This window comes from Stegostoma tigrinum, chromosome 2, assembly GCF_030684315.1.
Source record: "Stegostoma tigrinum isolate sSteTig4 chromosome 2, sSteTig4.hap1, whole genome shotgun sequence".
Taxonomy (NCBI): domain Eukaryota; kingdom Metazoa; phylum Chordata; class Chondrichthyes; order Orectolobiformes; family Stegostomatidae; genus Stegostoma; species Stegostoma tigrinum.
This window is the reverse complement of record NC_081355.1, coordinates 29,029,900-29,051,254: the sequence shown is the minus strand read 5'-3', so window position 1 is coordinate 29,051,254 and position 21,355 is coordinate 29,029,900. Positions and strand designations below refer to the sequence as shown.

Here is a 21,355-nt window from a genome sequence, read left to right as displayed (position 1 = left end):
CACCCCTCAAACAGCAATGATGTAATGACCCAGATAATCTGTTCAAGTTGATTTGGTTTCAGTGATATAGTTTGGACATGAGGTGTATATTGTTTGAAACTTCAAAAATATCAGGAAAGCTGGTTAAAGTTATAAGTGGACGGGTTGAAGAATTATTTAATCAAGCTCTATTATAGACAACAACAATTCACACATAATTCAAACAAGTATTATCATCAGTGCATTTTGACATCAGGCTGACAATCTAGATGAGGGCAGTTGCTGATAAAAAGTGAAAGAATTCCAACTGGTGCATTTTTTTTCAGGTAGAGGTTAATGTTGCAGAGTTGGAAATAAGTTTTTCTAGTGGGACCTGACCTGGGTAATGCCTACATTAGATTTTGGGGGAGTGACTCATATTATCATGTGAAAGAAGTATCCTGTTCTCCATTTTACCAGAGGCATCCACCCCATTTTATTTATTTATATTTTATTATTTCATGAAATATGGGCATCACCAATAATGTTAGTAAGACTGAGCTTACAATTATTGAGTTTCAGAATTATGGTGGGATTTGAACCCATTCATACAAAATAAAAATCTGATTCATTGGGTAATTAATCCTGAGACATGATCACCATGTCACTATCTTCACTAATTTTAAACAGAGTGATACCTTTTTTCAAGAATAGCAGAGGAATTTGATATAGATATGTTGAGAATTTCAGGATGATAACCAGAGTAGAATTCAAAATCACTATTATCTTTCAAATTAAAAAAAAACTTCTGAAATAAAGAAACATCTGAAGCTATATTTGCTTTGTCTGTAAAACTTAACAGCTGCTCAAATGGTATTACTATACAAAAACAACTTGCATTTATGTAGGATCTTTAACATGAGGTACGTCACAGAAGTATTATTGAACAGAATTTGACATTTAAAGACACATTAAGATGTGTAACATGATCAAATATGTAAGTTTTGCAAAGCATTTTCAAGGGAAAGAGAGTCAGAAATAGAGAGGTATAGGGAGGGGGTTTCTGGAGATTAGAGTTTAGGCTGTTCATGTCACAGCTACTGATGGTGGAATAATTAAAAACCAAAATAAATATATGGCCAAAATTGAAGGAGCACAGAAATCATAGCCAGTTGTAGGGCTTTAGGCTGTTACAGAGGTGTGGTGGAGTTGGGGAACCTTTAGAGAGCATTGAGGAATTTTAGAATAAGGACAGGGAATTTAAAAATTGAGGTGCTGTCAGTGCAGGAGTCAAAATAATCCAACCACGATGGACGAACATAAATTGCTGTAATTTAGACAGAGTCTTGCATACATTCAAGTTTATGGTGGTTAAAAATTGGAAGTTAATGAGGAGAGCATGACCCAGTCTAATCTCAAAACAATGTGTGAGAGGGTTGTGACTGTAGTTAAGCTGAGAAGCTCATCAATGGGTGATATTGTAACGGTGAATGTAGTTGTCTAGTATGATTCTCATCTTGGGTCAGGAAAGGAAATGAGTGGGTTATGAGGGAACAAAGTTCATGTTGAGAACTGAAGGTATTGGCTTCAGTCTTCTGTCTGTTTAATAGGTCATATTCCCTGCTCATTCAGTACTGTGTTTTGAACAAGCAGTGTATTGTGTGCTCGACAGACTAATTCTGCCTCATGTTTCATTCAAGGAGAGGATAGAATTCCAGTGAAATAATCAAAACCTTTGATTAGATTAGATTTTATTGTCACATGTACCCGAGTACAGGAGTACAATGTAAAGTGCAGAGTCACCATTCTCTGGTGCCATCTTAGAATACAACAGTTAGGACTAAAAACAAGAGGTTATCGCCCTGCACTGGACTCACCACTGCCACGAGTCTGTGTCTTGCCACCACTTGTGCCAGACCCACTAACATGAAAGGTGCCATGCTCCAGCACCATCACTTGCTGCAGGACCCACCTCACTGACACCGATGCCATCTTGGAATCAACTGAAGTATCAGAGTCCACGACCTTCCTGAACAAATGGAAGAGCATAACCCCCGAACCAGTGCCAACATCAGAGCCACCACTGATGCTGGTGCCACTGCCGCTCCCTGGGCTGGACCCACCAGTGTCGAAATAGCCACACCCACAGCCGAGCTCCCCAACAGCAAAAGGTAAGAGAGAACTGTAAAAAAAAAGGAAAGAAGAAACAAAGAAAATGAGAAATGAACAGAAGAAAGCAGCAGACCAGTAAGAGCCTGAACACTGCTACTCCACCACAACCATCCTGGAATTTTAGTTTAAAAAACTTTTAAAGAGTTTTAACTTTAGATTTTTTTTAAACAAACTTCTAAAACTTTATTTCTAACCAGTCAGTAAACAATCACATTGTCATATTTGACCCCAAACTGAGCTTCTGACCACATAGGTGTTCCATCACTAAAAAACTACCAAAATTCACCACTGAGACATTGAATGACATGATCCTGGTTGTTGAAACCGTCCTTCAGAAGTATGTTACCTTAAGGCTTCACTACATAACACTCTCCTGGCTGGTCTCCACATTCTAACCTCTGTGAACTTGAGATCATCCAAGCTATTGCAGTCCTTGTCTGAACTCACAGCAAGATCCATTCCCTCCTCCACCCCTCTTCTCACTGGTTCACAGCCAAGCAATGATTTTGTTTTGAAATTATCGCCCTTAATTTCAAATCCCAATGTCGTCCCTCCCAGCTTCTCTCATCTTCTCTAGCCCCATAATCTGCCAAATATGTCTGTGGTAATTCTTGTCTGTCTTGCACCCTAACATCCACCTTTTGATGATTTACCTTTGGGTAAGAGGATGTCAAGGAAATATTCTCCCCAGAAATCTTCTTTAGGATCCTCCTGAAACTATCTCTTCCGCATAGATTTTGATCATTTTATCTAACATCTCCTCATGTGACCCAGTGTTATATTTTGCTTTAGCCTTTGGGTATAGTATTTATTCTGTTCCAATGCACTTTCCAAATTAATAAACTATCGTTTGCAAAGTTCTATGTTCCAGATGGACGATAGGAGACGGATGCTGAATGGTCCTGCAGCTGCTGCCAATGCATATGGAGATCCTAAATTGGAAGGGGGCAATTCAGAGAAAGAAGCACCTCCCTATTTGCCCTGCTGCACTGGAAGCCCCTGACGGTGAGTAGGGAAGCTAGCTCGGGAACCCGCCCCCTAGCAGTGCAGGCGCAGGCGTGCTGAGATGCAGGATGAATGCCTGGTGTCCGGGTTGGAGGGCACCCGAGGCAATAACAAAGAGACCAGGAAGAAGAGGGGGACGACGGCGGATCGGAGACACACGCGCACACACACACAACACACACACACTGGAGTCCTCCACCCCAACCCCTGCAAAGTCACGTTTTGTGGGGAACAGGTAAAAAAAGAAGTGCAAATAAAAAGTAAAGCAGCTCCAAACGGGCCGCGATGCGAGTGGCTATTAGTTGGTTGGAGAGGGATTGCTTCTGAGAAGCGGGCTTCGGTGTGCTGTGACCGAGGGGCTGTTTCCAGGAGATCTCTGGGCTTATGGCAGGATGCCCACGTCCACAGCCTGGGAAACGTGGGCATCGTTTCTGTTTCACAAGTTCTCCAGCCTCCATGAAAACTGATCCGTGTCAGACTTTACTGGTAACATTAAATGTTTAATATTTACACCCTTGTTTGTAAATTACATTTACTCACTTTGAATACGATATGGAGATAACCATAAGGTGGAGTCCGAAAATGTTTTAGTAATTACCAGGAACAAAGGTGAAATAGCGGTCATTTGATTTTAGAGTGCTGTGTATGGAGCTTGCATTGCATTTGAATGGCATGTTTGCAGGTCGCCGGTTAATTTTCCGGCCATCACACGTTCCATGGGAATTTCAGCACCTTGGACAGATACATCAGCAGCTCCCTGTGTTTTGAGTTCATCAGGTAATCGGCTCTCCCCCTTTTCTAGAGTTTTATGTTGTGCGGACCGTGGAGATAAACAGCAATCGGGTAACTGTAATAGCAAGACAGAGATAAGGTTTCATGCATTATGCGTCTTATGCCAATCACTTCTGCAAATTAACATTTGAGCCTGAAGTATAGTTGCTTCGGAAATTCGCAGATGGTTTACACGTGTATTCTCCACTTTGAAGAAAATTTTAACCCCCTATATTCGAAATGTTTGCAATTTAATTTAACCTTTAAAAAGTTAGCCAGACGTAAATGCTACAATACAAATAACCTTGGCTACACTATCCATCTTCTGTATTATATAGGCATGGAGAAATATTACCTTAAAAATCTACAGACATGCTGTCACATGTCAGAATGAAAATCAGAACAATGTATATTCTGGATTGCGGTCATCTGTATGCATAAATGTTGCCATGTCTTAACTTTCTCATGAGTTAGCCGGGCTCTTCAGAAGGATTTGTTTTTAAGCGTTAACCATGGTATAACCTTTGATGCATTTAATAAGAATTTGCTGTATTTGTGACAAAATAACTGCAACTATCATCACTAATTAACAACTTGTCACATAGTGCTACACCAGATGATAACCTGGCATTGTTGTTGAAGGAATTAGGACAAGTGGCTGAAGGAAAGATCCAAAAATCGAAAATTATTTGACAAAGTATGAAAATTAGGTGAATGGTCTGATAGAGAATTTCAGTTGAAACAGAGATGTCTGAAGCTGAAATGGCAGGGGTTGTGTGGTGGGAGGAGACTGTGCAAAATAAGTCAATGTCAGGACACTTAAAAGTGAAAATGGGCAAGTGTTTCAGCAATGGATAAGCATTTTGTATTGAATACACCGGGGAATGAAGAACATTTGCTGATTGGTAAGAACATAGATGGAAGTGTGCAAACAATGGAACTTTAGAAGTGTTGCACTTTATGGAGGTAAGTAGTGGAGAAAATGGTAATTAAAACATCCTTAAACCTGGACAGGATGTAAGTGTGAATGAGAATCTCTGTAATTGTAAAACTAAAGGAAGGTCAGAGGAATTGTGACTACAGAGGTTGGAAGGAGTTGATCATCGTGTGGTAGGGTTTGAAGTTCTAGTTTATTTCAAACAAGATCACTGTTAGGTTCAACCCTACAAGGGATGGAAACAGTAATTAGTTTGTGGGGGTTTTGACTGAAACTGAACAGATTTCAGTCTTGCTCACATTAAGATAATCACTGGATTTTTGCTTATACATTACCTGGTGAGTGATAAGTATAGAAATAGTTGGTAAGTAAAGGAGAGAAGTAGAGCTATTGTCATTAGCACAAGTAAATATAGATCTTGCTTCCCATAAAATTATGTCATTCAATAACAGCACCTCAGAAAACTATTAATATAACACTGGAGTTAGAAAACTCTATTGTTTAGACACTGAGTTCCCAGTAGCAACTACAATGTAAAAGGAGGATGGCAAGAACAAGTGAAACATGTCTTGATATATAGTTGTGAAAAGCTGGAAGGATCATTACCATAGACCATCACTGACAATTCCAGTAATTAGCTGCAACCAGGGAAAATCTTGGAGGCAACATTGCAATCTGATTCCCTATTCAAGTACATGCAGGAGAAAACAGAAATCAAATAGTTAAAATTTGTTTTAACATAATATTTAGTTGACAGCAAAATGTTATTTGTTAATGATATTCTACCATGGCAAAAGATAGGCAATGCATTTTAACTTCCTGGATTGAAATCTGGTACTGTTTACTCAACTGATCCAGTTGTTTTGTGAGTTTGCAATTAAAATTACGATTCATTCATGGAATATGGCCTAGCTGGCCGAACCAGCATTTCTTGCCTATCCTTAATTACCTATGAGAAGGTGGTGGTGAACTGCCTTCTTTGAACTGCTGCAGCCCATGCGGTATAGGTCAACGTGTTGTTAGCAAGGGTATTCCAGGATTTGGCCCATTGATGGTATAGGAACAGTGGTATAGTTTCAAGCCAAGATGATGTCTTGGAGACAAAACTACAGGTGATAGCATTCCCATTTCTCTGCTGCCTTTGCCCTTCTGGGTCATGTAGGCCACATGTTTGAAAAGTGTTGTCTAAGAAGCCTTGCTGAGTTGTTGAGGTACACCTTATAGATGGTACACGTTGCTGTTGCTGTGCTTAACTGGTGGGTGGAGTGAATGTTTAAGATGTTAGGTGGGATGCCAATCAATCAGGCTACTTTTTCCTGTATGGGTCAAACTTCGTGACTGTTGTGGGAGGTGCGCTCACCAAACAAGAGGGGAATATTTTATCACATTTGTAACTTGAGTTTTGTAGATAGTGGACATACTTTGAAGAGTCAGAAGGTGAGTTGCGTGCTTCAGAATTCCTAACCCACAGCCTGCTGTTGTAGCCACAGTAGTTATATGGCTGGAACACTTGAAGATGGTCATTGCTTGGCACTTGTGTGGTACAGCTGTTACTTACCATTTATTAGCCCAAGTGTGAATGTTGTCCAGGTCTTGCTTCATTTGGATTTGGACTGCTTCACTATCTGAGGATTGGTACTGAAAATTGATAATTGTGCAGTGAATAACCTACATCTAACATTATGGTGAAGGAAAGGCCATTGATAATTCAGCTGCAGAACTCCTGACAATATCCATTGATGCCCTGTGGCTGAGATGATTCACTTTCAATAACTACAATCATCTTCCTTTGTGCTAGGTATGAGTCTATCAAATAAATATTTGGACAGCCCAATACATTTTACAGAAATGTATTACTGTTAAAGTGGAGTCACTGTTGTGTAGATAAATATGGTAACTTAATATGGGTGCAGCATGACTGTAAAAATAATAAATTAATAAATGATCTGCCATATGTTTTTAGTGGTACCTGTTAAGGTTGAACTGTTAGCAATGATGCCAAAAAGAATTCATACTCTTCACATTCTACTCAGATTTTTGTGTTTACTGAACAGCCAGCTGGCCAAAAGCAAACCATTTTGCAGTACTCCTTCCATATCGCAATAAAAGCATCAGTCTAAATGATATGCTTATTTCACTATGAAGTGTGAACTCATGACCCAGATGGAGAGCTTTTGATATTTTGTACAATGTCAAATTTAGCATAAAATCAATAGAACAGCAACACAATTTAGCAATAATTCCTACAAAGACCCGCTGATGCATTTCTTCCTGTTACAAATTTCCTTAGCCAGGCAAAATATACTAAGCACCTTTTCATTCACAAGGAGTCAAATTCAAATCTTTAGAATAACCTTACTTTCTGGAGTAGAAAGTACGCATTGCACATGCATCTCATATTGTGTGCGTGCAGTTTGCAATGTTTGCTGTTTGTGATACTTCATTGTATATAAAAGTAGAAACATAGGAATAGAAGTATCTTATTCAGCCCCTCAAGTCTAGTATCTCATTAAGCTCAATCATGCCTTATTTGCATCTGACCTCCATTTATCCATCTTGACTCTCTAATCTCCCATACCATTGCTGAATAAAATCTAAAAAAAATTTGTTCTTACATGTTCAATTGAGCTTTTCAGGGAAGAATTCCAGATCACTATAACCATCCACACGAAAAGGTAGTTCTTGTCATCATCAGTGAGCAGCCTGGCTTTAACTTTAAAATTGTATCTCCTTGGACCAGACCGCTCCATTGGAGAAAGTAATCTATTTCTATCTATGCTGTCTCATCGTCACCTTTAATCATCACAAATAATTGCAAATACAAGCAAAACAGAATTTATTTCCACGATTGCATAAATTTGTGATGGCTTTTCTTTCTGTCTTGTGAGCTGGCAAAAAAAATTCTGTATGACTAGGCTGATCATTTGCAATATATCAGAATGCCAGCTTGGACTGATGAAAAGAAAGTTTATTCTCTCTGCTGTCTGTAATAGCTAACATTAAAAGCATTTTAAACAGACTCAATCCAGCTTTGATGGATTTTGCCCAAATCACTGGAGTAATGATAATTAAACCAGCATGTGTAACATTACTCAAAAAACAAAAGGACGCTGATGTGGGGAGTAGATGAGGATCACACTGGGCATTTGAGCTGCAGGGTTAAACTCAGCATTGAAATAAATCACTGTAAGCTTTTCCTTATATTCTGTCCATTATGTGATCCAAGAGATGCAAGCTGTGGGCTCTCGTATTGAAAAAGCGCACATATAATATACAATTCTACTTTGTTAAATAGAAAAAAAAAGAGGCAGTTTCATTTGAACATTTAATCTCCAAACAACAATAATTTACATTTAAATAGTTCCTTTAGTATAGAAAGTCACCATAACACTTCACAAAGATATAAAAGAAAAATAATTGCACAGCCAAAGGAAAGAAAGATGAGGAAGAGTGGTAAATGATTGAATTAGATTTTAATGAAGGTCTTAAAATGAAGAGAGGAAGGGAGATAATTAGAAAATTTCTTTCTTTCTCACCATTTGCTTCAACAGCTGTAACCTTGTACTAGAACGGGGAACAAAGATCTGCTTCTGTGAGAACACCAAATCCTTTACATATTGCAAAATGAGTCTGGGGAATTAATAATAGTCAATAGTGGCAGACAATATGAACAGGCTGTTTGTGTTAATCTTCCATATGGAGGATAGAACGTTTCTCTCTGGAGAGAAGGAGGAAGAGAGGTGACCTGATCAAGGTGTATAAGGTAATGAGAGGCATTGATAGAGTCGATAGCCAGAGACTTTTCTCCAGGACAGGATTGACTGCCACAAGGGGTCATAGTTTTAAGGTGTTAGGAGGAAGGTATAGAGGAGACGTCAGAGGGAGGCTCTTCACTCAGAGAGTTGTGAGCGCATGGAATAGTTTACCAGTGGTAGTCGTGGAAGTGGAGTAATTAGTAACATTTAAGCGACTGCTGGACATGCACATGGACAGCAGTGAACTGAGGTGTAGGTTATTTTATTTTTGAATTAGGATTATTCCACAGCACAACATCGTGGGCTGAAGAGCCTGTACTGTGCTGTACTTTTCTATGTTCTATTATATGTACTAAATGATCATGTTAATGTCAAAATGTCCAAATTTGGTTCCACTTAACTAATTGATCAAAAATCAACAACTTTGAATTCACTATTCTGTTCCAAGATTGTTGGTCTTTCAGGCTAATTATTCTTAAATAGAAAACTATTTCTACTTCATAGGGTGGGGAGCCCAAAACTAGAGGACATAGGTTTAAAGTGAGAGGGGAAAGATTTAAAAAGAACCACAGAGGTAACTTTTTCATGCAGTGGATTGTGTGTATATGGAACATGCTGTCAGGGGAAGCGCAAAGTGCAAATACTTAACTCTGATTTTTTCTCATATATCAGTAGCATTTATGACTGTCATGTTATTGTGAGCAAGAACTGAGAATGATAATGATCTATATTAAAACAGGTTACATTGTAAATAACAGTAGTATGCAGCATATCTTCAAGAGTTATGATGCAATTATAGAATTAGACCAGTTAAATGTAGCTTCAGATTATTCAATTTTTCGTAATAGATGTATTGGGTTACCCTTTTTATCAAACTTCAGTCTTTTGTGATTTACAGGCTGGAATGCAGTTGTAAACGATGAGTTTGTGTGCAGAGAACTGCCAGTCGGAGAACTCTAACTATAATGCTGATTGGTTACATCACCGTTATGGAGTACGATCATATCTGCATCAGTTTTATGAAGACTGTACAGCATCGATCTGGGAGCATGAGGATGATTTTCAGATTAAGAGGTCTCCAAGCAGGTGGACTTCTGTTGTCTGGAAGGTATGTCATAAGACTATCAGACAAATCAGCAGTAGGCCATACAGCCCGTCAAGTCCACAATACCATTCAATGAGATCATGGCTGATCTGAAAATCCTCAGCACTTTCTCCCATAATCCTTGATTCCCTTAATGATTGGAAATCTGTCTATCTCAGGCTTGAATATAATCAAATTCTATATCCCTCTGTGGTAAAGAACTGTACAGATTCACTACCCTGTGAGAGAAAAAAAAATTCCCCTCAAGCAACCCTTACTCTGAGATTCTGCCCTCTAATTCTACGTATTTCCATAAGCAACATCTCTACATCTACTCTGCCAAGTATCCTAAGAATCTTTCAATGTTTCAATATGGTCTCCTCTTATTCTTCCAAAATTCAATGAGTACAAGACTAACCTACTGAACCTCTCCCCATAAGAAAATCCTTCCATCTCCAGGATCAGCCTCGTGGCGCTTTTCTCCATTGCCTCCAATGCCCGTATATCTTTCCTTAGTCAAGGGGGCCAAAACTTTTCACAGTATTCCAGCTGTGGACTGATTTGTGTCATGTATAGTTTTAGCAACATTTATATTCCATTCCCTTTGAAGTAAAGACCAACATTCCATTTGCCTTCCCAATACCCACTGAATGCTAGATTTTGTGATTCACACACTAGAACCACCCCCACGCCCCCTAATTTTCAGTGCTTCCACAGTCTTTCTCCATTTAAATAATATTAATCTCTTCTGTTCTTCCTGTCAAAGTGCATAATCTCACATTTTCCCACACTGTGCATGTGTTGTTCTCAATATTTCTTCAATTTTTAAGCATAATGGCTCAGAAATTACAGGAAGATAATTGTAAGTTCACAGGAACTACTAATATTCATTGATAATAAAGGGAAAAGATACATCCTGTGTTCTGATATGCCATATATTGCTGGAAAATTTCCACGCTTAATTCTTCCAAAACTGAGAAAAAAAAACACCATCCAGCTATGCATTTTCTAATTGTGTCATTAAATTGCTGAATGTACAAAATAAATATCAATTGTTTCTGCCTGGTAAGTAACATCATAAAGACAATTATATGATTTGCGATCCTGACATAAAACACAATCTTGGAGGCCCAGCAATGAAAGTAAGGCATCACACTCCTCTGATCATAATTTGTTACTGCAACTTCTGAAAACTTAAAATGTAATTTCTTTTCTCACCTTTCCTTACTGTCTTTTTTCTTGTTGCTTTCACTTCCTTTACTGGATAGTTATTTGGTTGGAAAAAACATACAAAGATATGGGGAGCAAGCAGTAATGATGGCACTCAGTAATGATGCTCCTTAACAAGCCAGAGCAGTCATGATGGGCCAAATGGCCACCTTATGTGGCGTAATACTTAATTCAATACTTTTTAATTTGCTTTTCCATCTCTAACTTGATTAGAATTCATCTCATTTTCGTCTCCATTATTTGCTGCTTCTTTTCCTATCCTTAAATATTATTGCTTAAAGAGCATTGGTCCTAATGTTCAGGAAGTTCCAGGCATCCACTGGCATCACTGGATCATTATCAATTCAATTGGTTTGAATTTATGGTTTAAAACTTGAACTGATGGATTAGGTTAAAAAAAAACACTATGAGATGTGATGCTTCATTAGTCTCTGGGCAAAACAGAATATTTCTGCATTAAAGTGTTAAATACTAGTGCACTTCCCATATCAAGCTTTTTGTTCCATTTGTCTCCGTTTTCTATTTAGTATTACTTTGCAATCTGTGCTCTTACCAGCATTGGCAGCACGATACCTTCATTTTCCATTTCTAAGCACCTTAGTCTTATTTCTTTGCTTTCGGTTTGACCACAGTTATTTGGCAATAACGGTACAAAATCAATGCACTATATAAAATATTCGGATAGAATATATGATGCTTATGTGGGAACTTACTCGAACAAACTGCCATTATATGGTAGAATATCTATAATATATTTAGGACAGAAACCCAAAGGTAAATGATCCACGTTTCATGTCAGAATCTATGTAATGTTTTCAAAAAACAGAAAACTTGCAGTAGTTACTTTCCTTGAACAGGGAAAACTACTTATTCCCAAAGGTACGAACATATTAAGGCAACACACATTTCACTAATATTTGAATATGCCCAATAGCGATGTAAATTAACATGATCTTTTGAATACAAAAGAGCCTTTATAGTTCAAAATAAGTCAGCTCACCCTTTTAAGCCACATTCCGAACATTAATTGGCACTGAATTACAACAGCAAAGTAATTTATTTAATATGCTGTATTTTGAGGTTGATTCTGGAACTGGCAATATTTGAGGAAGTTGTAACTGCAAACTGTCTTGCTGAATTGGTGAAGCATTAATCAGCTGTACAATGTTTTATTGTGATTTTATAGATTGGACTTACGTCTGGGACTACCATACTTCTTATAGGATTGGCACTGATTGCAGCTGGCTATCTGGTACCACCGAAGATTGAAGAATTTGGAGAGGAGAATGAAAATTTTCTGGTAGTGGATAGTCATGCTGTTCAATTCAATGTGGCACTGGCTACCTGTAAGCTGGCAGGGGCCATCCTCTTTTGCATTGGTGGGATAATAATAGCTGCTTGCCTTCTAATGTCCACCTTTGCCACGAGTTACTCTAAGGAAGAAAAATACCTTCAGCAGAAGTTTAAAGAGAGAATTGCAGAAGCCCAGGCTTCCTTCCAGCCTGTCACTAAGATACCAGCACCAGGTGAACATAAAATCCCCATCACTTTATCTAAAGTACACAACGTACAGCCCACATCGGAAACCTGAAGTGCAAATATTAGCCTATTGTAAATTAGCTAGACCAGCTCAAATCTTTGTAAATGTTTTATCACATTTTATAGAGGTTTAAAAGAAGTAGCATAAGTGCTCAACTCCTAAATTTCAGATTCATGCCTTCATTCAGTGAATCACATAAGAATCTAATGAGACATTCTGATTTGCATCTCAATTGTACATTCACCAATATCATTCTAACATTCACAAGCTCTAGAAAGTGCCAAATTGCAATGTATTTTGTTTCCAAGTCTAATGTGAAATGGCTTTTATGTATATTTGAAATAAATTAAATAAAGTATAACTGATGACATAATTGAAGTTCTATTAGTATCTCTGATTCCTACTTTTGTATGTATTATTTTCTAATTATTAGTCAGCCCAGGGAATTCTAGAGTTGATTCAGAAGTAAAATTGGATCAGTGATCTGAAAATAGAATTTATTTATCTTTGCCTTTATAGCAAGGGAGTGGAGGGTTGTCAGAATTGATGGGCATGCAGATTTGAAGTTACGATCAGATCAGAATGGTGGAACATGCTTGAGGGACTGGATGCCCTGCTCCTGGTCCTTGCTCCTACGTTTGTAAGAATGAAATATAGCTGGGGGCTGTGAACAGGTGGTTAGTTCACTGGGTTAACCTTGGGATCTGGATTCAAATATTTTTTCTCTGCTGGTTGTAAAGGCAATCTTCACCCCATTCTTGGGATATGGGTACATTGGACCATCTGTCCCTACTTTTGGATTTGCTTTAAGTCTGAACAAGAACAGCGAAGTGAAAATATCGATTGATGCAGAGGTGCTTTTCACAGGTTATGACTAATCCACACCATTGGAGAGGAGTAGAGAGAGCTGCAAGCTGCATTTAACTGTGTTATGCTTTTGCTTTCACAAGCTTGATGCTGACACAGTGCTTAACATGCAAATGTTACCGTACTGAGACTCAGAATAGCTGAGACTCAGCTGCTCTCAGTTTAAAAAGACAACTGGTAGTTATGTGATGCCTCTAATGTATTAAGTGTGTCAAAGTGCTTCACAGGAGTGTTATAAAACAAAGGATATCTTAAGAGAATATCCAAACAAGGACTATAAAAGTAGTGCGCTATATGTGTGCCCAATGGAGCTGGAGATCAAATGTGTTTATTTAGCTTAATGGAATTGATTGTAATTTTTTTCATACAATTAATTTGTTCCATGGATTACCATTTAAGATACAATTCCAAAGCTTCCTGAGTGCCACATAATGTGCACAATGAACACAATCCCAAGAAATAACTGTGAAACTGTACAGCAATGTGCTCGACCCACAGCATTGTGGCCCCTACACCTACAATGCAGGAGGATGTCATTTGGCCTTTCATGCCTTTGTCAGACCTTTTTGAAAGCAATCCAAAGCTCATTCCTCTGCCTTGTTCCCTCTCCCTATAATCTTGTCCAGCAAGTCTTCTGGGAGTGGAAAGGTAGTTTTTAATTTTGCCAACTCACTGTCCTCGGCATAAGGAAACAAAAACAGCATTGATTCACTTCATTTTTAATACAGAAACATAAAGTAAAATATAGTACAACATCTGTAATCACCTGGCCAACAAATATTGATAAAGTGTTAATATGCAATGACATATTTTACATTGGTGAATTCCTTGAAACTGATATAATAGCGTTATTTACACAGTTTCAAAAATGCCTCAATGATCCATGTACTTTCAGTTCAAGGCGTATGATGTGGACAAATTAACATGAACAATATGTGCAAAGAAATGAATCAGTTTTTCCTCACAGCTGTCAAACTGACAAAGTTTCTCCAACTTCTTCAGATGTCATATCTTTTACAGGCCATCAATGGCCACAGTCCAGACCTCAACTGAGGGTGTAAGGATATTGCACCCATGGTGGCTTGTTATTTTCTCTGATGAGTAATCCATTGCAACAAAGAGATCCTATTCCACTGGCAAAAATACTTGAAATCCATTCCATCCAAGGTTCACTCTCGCCATGGGAATCAAAAGTCTGGGTTTTAGATAGAACTGGAATGAATAAGTGACATTTTACATTTTCATCAAATGAAAAAATCATCCTCAGTCACATAGGGATATACACCAAAGTCATAGAAAAAGGATTTGAAATAAAAGTTATAATGGTTTAGAATATAAGCTGAAAAATCAGAGAGTCAGTATTACACGTGCGACGGTTAACAGTCAAAAGTGAAATGATTCAGTCAAATTCAAAAGGTCTTCCTGGCTAGGTGCAGGAGAAGAACACCATTGTTCAGATTCTGGAACTGTGCCAAAACTCTTGAAAGTGGATACACCATTGAAATCCCACTCTAGGTCCCAGCATGCACAGCACGGTGCTACCTAAATTGTGCAACTAACTCTCATACAGAAAGGCCAGGACAATACCTGCAGTAGGAAGTCACTGGACATTCTCGTCCAATTTTCATTTTTAGGCATAATGTTAAGATAGTTACTAGGTGAAAGAAAGAACACATTTTTAATATGACACTGAGACACTCTGAACACAGAACACATTTTCATGTCCCTTATTCCCACCACTCTTGAGGAGGAGAGCTCCCAGTTATGTATTCTGTTGACCTCTGCATGAAATGCTATAAGCGTCAACTGCAGGCAAATTCCAAAAGTGTCAACAGGATAAAATTTACTCCATTCAATTTTTCCCACATATTGCTCTCATTTCAGTTCTGCACCTAGAGGCTGCCAGCACTTTTTTTTCTATTTTCCCACTTACTTGCCTTTTTACTTGGGTTACTTTTTTAGCTATTTGCAAGTGTTTTTCTTTCGTTAAGGTGCTTAACTTCCTTTAAACTTGGTACTTCAGTGTAAATAAAACATTTTGTTGCATCATCCAAAATCTGTTCCTATCCTTTGTAGCAGCTTGAAGGTCCTTCCTCGCCCTGCTTGAAATTTTCTCCTTCCTATTATTAAAAGGCTGTCTGTTCAGCCATCAATTCTGAAGGGCACTGCCCAGAAAGTCAAGCTGTTACTTCTTGCTGGATCTCCTATAATTGTAGAATATTGCATTTTGAGAAATTTGGTTACCAAGCATATGTTGGCATTTGAAACAAACTCATGGAATAATCCAGAACTAGATGGTGCAGATTCAGGACTAGGGCCACCCTTTTCAAACAGGGATGAGGAGGAATTTCTTCTTTCATCGGACGGTGATTCTTTGGAAATTTCTACCCTTGAGAGCTGTGGAAGCTAAGGAACTGAATATATTCAAAGCTGAGATAGACAAAACACTTTTAACTATAGGGAAGACAAACAATATTGAAATAGTCAGAAATCTGGCATTAAGGCTGAAATCAGATTAGCTATGATTTTAGCAGGCTTCAAGGAACAGAATGGCTTGAGTTCCTATTTCTTATGTTCTTATGTTCGTATTGGTAACTGCTCACTACTCAGGAATTTAAGCAGGGAATAAATAATCCTATAAACTTGCATGTATTTAGCAAATAGATTATAATTGTTCTTCCTGTATCTATAGTATTTCACCGTAGGAGCAGGCAATACAATCAATGCTACACTGAGACTAAAAGCATGGAATAGTTCTTTTCTATCTTGTGTTAGCTACTAACAATATAGCAGGAAGATTTTGAAACTGGCAAGGAAAGTATAATCATGGCAAATAGAAGCAAGAATCATAAGTTCCATCAGCTGTGTGTGTGTCTTTGCTTGGAAGCATGGGAACTCGCAATACACAGTCAGTAGGCCATGGTTCTGTGTGTTGGCTGAGGGTGTGGAAAGAGTGAAGTCGTTGCAGGACGATGCAGAAAAACTATTTTTCAAAATTAAATTCTCTCAAACATTTGAATTGAAAACCTGAAGCCTGGCCAGACCTCCAACACAATGACATCAGCACACAGTGAGCACATGTGGCTCAAAATGCATGGAATAAGGCCATTTTATCCGACATGTATGTGGTGATTCTTTCAAAGAACTGTTCAAATAACCGCTGCTCCCCCGTTCATTCTTTTATTCACAAACAGAAGACAGGTCTAAGGCTAAGGTTTTAAATTAAATAAGACCAACTATGTGGCCATGTAAACTGAGCTGGCTGAAGTGAACCAGCATGTTTGGATAAGGGATAGACAAATGTAGAAACAGTGGCAGATAATTAAGGGGATATTTCAAAATGCTGATGTGGAATATAGCTGTGCACTTAGAAAAACTCCATATAATTGGGAAGAGTCAGCCTTGTTTTGTCAAAGAGAAATCATGTTTAACCAGTTTATTTCAGTTCCTTCAAATAAGTAACATACACTGGATCAAGGAGAGTCTGTAGATGTATTGTATTTGGAATTCCAGAAGGTATTTCATGATGTGCCACATTGAAGGTTTCTGTGGAAAACAACATCTCATGGCACAGGGAGTAACATATTAGCATGGAAAGAGTTTGGCTAGTTGAGACAAAATCAGCATTAATGTGTCTCTGACTGGAACAATATGATAATGACACAGCGGTCTGTACTAGAGTCTCAACTTCTTACAGTTTACATAAATGACTTAAAGAAGGGGAGCAAAAGCATGGTAGCCAAATTTACTGACAACATCAAAATAGGTGGGAAAGTATATTGCAAAGAAGAGATAAAGAAGTTGCACACAGACATAGACAGGTTGACCGAATGGTTAAATATTGGGCAGTTGAAGTATAACGTGGGAAAATGCAAAGTTGCTCACTTTGAAAGGAAGAATGAAAAAAAGAGTATTATTTATAAAGAAAGTAAATGCAGCATTCTGATGTGCTGAAGGCTTAAGATGTTCTCATTCATGAGTCACAAAAAGTTAGTATGTAGCTGCAGCACAAAAAAGCTGATGGAATGCCATCCTTCATTACAAAAGGAATTGAACATAAAAATAAGGAAGTTATAGCTTCGGATGAACAGGGTATTGGTGAGGCCACATCTTAAATGCTATGTGCAGATTGGATTGCAGCTCAGAGAAAGGTTACTAGACTGATAACTTGAAGGAGTAAGTTGTCTTATGAGGTAACATTGGACAGATTGGGTGTTGTTTCCACTAAGTTAAGAAGAGTGAGAAGTGACTTGATTGAAGTATATAAGATGCTGAATGGTCTTAACAAGGTGAACATAAAAAAGATGCTCCCACTTGTAAGTCAGTGCAGAACTAAAAGGCATGGTTTTAAAATTAGGGGGTCATCTTTTAGAAAAGGAGAATTTTATCTCTAAGAGGGCACAATCTCTATCTCAGAAGACAGTAGAGGTGGAATCACTAAATATTTGTAAGGCAGAGGTAGATAGATTTGCGTTAGGTGAGAGAATCAAAGATTACGAAGGTTGATAGGCATGTGGAATTTGAAACACCAGCAAATCAACCACGGTGTTATTGAATGGTGGACTAGGCCCCCTACAGGGCCAACCGGACTACTTCTCTTCCAATTTTGCATGTTTGTATGTTCGTATTTATTTAATTTCTCCCTTGTTAGTTACTATTGAATCTGCTTCTGCCACCATTTTCAGAAATTCCACTTCAGATCATAATAAAACATAACTTCAGAATTCTCCCGTCATTCCTGTGGTGTTTCATTCATTGACATTAATGGGTGGAAAATTAATGGGGGATTTGAGCAGGAACTCACTGTTAACACAGGGGCTCAGAGAGTTTTGTCTTTAATACCACTTACTTCCTCTCAGTGCTATCCCTGTCATTGCAATGCATTTATTCCCTGACTCTGACTTCATTGTACTGCGCACCAAGGTTAGTTCAGATAGTACTTCCTGTACACCTCTGAATATACTCTGCCTCCTGGACTCCACTAGCCACTAATCCCAATCATGCCAAATGCATACGGTGAGGGAAATGCTAGAAACTAGTACACTGATAGCTGCAGGATTCAAAATAACATTTTGCTTCATGGACATGTGTTGGTCTAAGACCAGCAAATAATTTAACATTTTGTCACAATGATCTAAGATATCAAAGCTTATGTAACAGTCAGTCTGCTTTAATTTATATAGAATCAACGAATGTTATAGAACCGACAGGGGCTTGATCAAATTCAATTTCTTGTATAGTACATTTATATTAATAATAATCATTTAATTGTAGCCTTTGGTATAAAAAGGCTTTTTTTTTAGTGTCCCACGGCACTCAATATTTTGAGATTATCTTTCGATCCCTAATAATTACAACTGCTGCAGGTGAACCCCCTCCACAGGGCTATAGCAGCTTGTCCTGCACTTGCCTTTACATACTATGATTCCAATAGATGTAGGTGAGGCTTTGGTAGCAACTGTGTTTTAAATTGTTCAAAACCATCAGCTAATTTTTCAACTGGGCAATCAATATTGTTATTCTGCATGTTTGTCAGAAACCTTTAGTTCCTTGCATTGCCTCTGAGCTTAAACCTGTGCCTATGTGCAGTACATGGCTGTCAAAATATCACAACACATTTGACTGGTAATCAATATCCTGATGAGACTAAAAAGCTCACTCATATGTCGCTGGGTAAAACTAATTAAATGTGTTCTTGGCAAGCCAATGCCAATGATATTTGTAAGAATTCACAGCAAGCATACCTGGTGGCCCAACTGTTCATAAAGCCAAATACAAACATCCGAACCACATGTTCACTGGCTTGGAGTTCCAGGGTCAAAGCACTTACTTGTTTCAATTTACAGTCTCTGATTAGTAATAGGACTTTTGTTAGTTTTTGAGTGGACCTCTCACAAGCAGGACATCTAAATTATGTGAAGTAAACAGTACGCCCAGGCAAACTTTGGCCAACTTTCACCATTACTAATTTCTAAATCCCCATTTATGATGAAAACTGCTTATGTAAACAGATCTTGCATCAATTACATCCTCCTTCTTAAAAGCCATATTATTTCCACTTCTGGAAGAGAAGGTGTAATTATACATGGCAAGACTGTAGAGAAATTTGGACATTGGAGCTTATAGTAGAAATGTAGGTCTTTAGAAACAGTATTATTTTCATGTTATGTTCATGTGGCCTGGTCAAATTAGTCCCTAGCCTGCATTTAAAAAGTACTGTATTTAATTATAAGCAAGTGCTTTGGCCAACTATAGAAAAACCCCAACAACCAATGAAACACTTTTGCCCAGACAATTGTTCACTATTGAAACTAGGGGTGGAACCATAACAACACCAGAGAGGATAACAAAATAAAAGATAAGGAACTGTGCTACATTTGCTAACTTGCAATGACTTCAAGATTCATTGAGCCAAAACAGCATGTCCAGTAGCGGGCTGAATCGTTTCATTTCCATCACTCTCTAGTGGACTTGGTATACTTTCCGCACGACTTGATAATACTTCTCCCAGATTGTCAACATCCTGTTTAAAGGAAAAACAAAAGAAACAGCACAAAATCAATAGTTATAGATGCATTTTATTTGCAGTGACACTCTACATCGGGTATAATGTTTCAATTAATGTAATATTAGGCTATATATAAGCACTGTATGTACTAAGTTACTAGTCTACATATATTATACCGCACAATTAATCACCTCGGTCTTAATTGCAAGGCAAAATTAACCAACATATTTTAAAATAAATGTACGTTGAGTGTATGTCTCTCTGGCACACAATCCATGCACTAACATACAGAAATGCACATTTTATCATAGAAATTTCAAAACAGCACTTAGAATAATTTACCAACAGCACAAAGCCCGCATGTGCCACTGTGCAAATATTGAAACAAGATTTGAGTGAGAAAACAAAGGGTGAAATTTAATTAAAAGGACAAAGGCCTTGATTCTATGCTGTAAGATACACGTGAATACATGTAATACATTACTCTCAAATTACTTACTTTGCTACTTAAGCCTCTGTTAAGCTCAGTTGGAATTCTGGATTATTCCATTAAACATTTAATTGTTGGTATTCCACAGCACACCTTTCACCCTAAGGAGGCACAGTGGTTCAGTGGTTAGCACTGCTGCCTCACATTGCCAGGGACCCGGGTTCAATTCCGCCCTTGGGCGACTGTCTGTGTGGAGTTTGCACATTCCCCCTGTCTCTGCCTGGGTTTCCTCCAGGTGCTCTGATTTCATCCCACAGTCCAAAGATGTGCAGGTTAGGTGGATTGGCCATTCTATATTGCCTATACTGTTCAGGGGTGTGTGGGTTATAGGGGGATGGGGATGGGTCTGGGTGGGATGCTCTGTGGATTGGTGTTGATTTGTTGGGCCGAAGGGCCTGTTTCCACACTGTAGGGATTCTATGATGATGATATGATCTATGATAATCAAAAACAATTTGTAAAACAAGAGCAAAGATCAAAAATAAATACAAAATGGCTTCTGACGGGCCTTGTCTAAGTAACTGGACTAGAATCATAGAATCCCTACTGTGTGGAAGCAGACCATTTGGCCCATTAAATATACACTGACCATCAAAAATGTATTCCACCCGAACCTATCCCCCTACCCCATCACTGTAAGCCTGCATTTCCCATGGCAGTCCACCTAGCTGCACATCTTTAGACTGTGGAAAGAAACCAGACCCGGAGGAAACCCATGCAGACATGGGGAGAACATGCAAACTCTCCACAGGCAGTCACACGAGGCCCTGACAACTTTCCAGCAATGGTGCAACCTGTGTCCCTGTACAGCTTAACTCTACCTGGCAATGTGAAAAAATGCTCAGGTATGACCAGTCCACTAAAAGCAGGGCAAATCCGATCATGTCCACTCTCAGTCATCAGTGAAGGATTGAAGGGGACATCAACAGTGGCGCTTGCTCAACAAACACCTGCTCACTGGCACTAGGTTGGGTTATGCCAGGGCCACTCAGCTCCTGAGCTCATTACATCCTTGGTCCAAACATGGGCAATTGTGGC

General features: G+C 38.5%; 2 protein-coding genes across 6 annotated transcripts in view; one reads left to right on the top strand and one right to left on the bottom strand.

The window, feature by feature from the left end:
• The first annotated feature begins 3,018 nt into the window (after positions 1 to 3,018).
• Positions 3,019 to 12,815, top strand: nrsn1 (neurensin 1). Of its 4 annotated transcripts, none has more exons than XM_059653081.1 (3): positions 3,019 to 3,135; positions 9,497 to 9,706; positions 12,099 to 12,815. In XM_059653081.1, the coding sequence occupies exons 2-3, from the start codon at positions 9,518 to 9,520 to the stop codon at positions 12,501 to 12,503; spliced, it is 594 nt and encodes a 197-aa protein (XP_059509064.1). In that variant the 5' UTR covers positions 3,019 to 3,135; positions 9,497 to 9,517; the 3' UTR covers positions 12,504 to 12,815. The 4 variants fall into 4 exon arrangements, with proteins under 4 accessions (XP_059509064.1, XP_048405934.1, XP_048405944.1 ...); XM_048549977.1 differs by lacking the exon at positions 3,019 to 3,135 and adding an exon at positions 3,195 to 3,370; XM_048549987.1 differs by lacking the exon at positions 3,019 to 3,135 and adding an exon at positions 3,195 to 3,621.
• A 1,273-nt stretch (positions 12,816 to 14,088) lies between these two features.
• The window catches only part of LOC125460862 (doublecortin domain-containing protein 2-like), a 167,536-nt gene continuing 160,269 nt past the window's right edge, over positions 14,089 to 21,355 (bottom strand). For both annotated transcript variants that reach the window (XM_048548998.2, XM_059653075.1), the window contains one exon: positions 14,089 to 19,842. In XM_048548998.2, the coding sequence (XP_048404955.1) occupies positions 19,723 to 19,842 (120 nt within the window). In that variant the 3' untranslated portion in view covers positions 14,089 to 19,722. The remainder of the gene's footprint in view (positions 19,843 to 21,355) is intronic.

Coding starts and splice junctions, on each gene's coding strand:
- nrsn1 (XM_059653081.1), top strand. CDS start 9,518: ATGAGTTTGTGTGCAGAGAACTGCCAGTCGGAGAACTCTAACTATAAT. Junction 9,707..12,098: donor GGACTTCTGTTGTCTGGAAG/GTATGTCATAAG, acceptor GTGATTTTATAG/ATTGGACTTACGTCTGGGAC.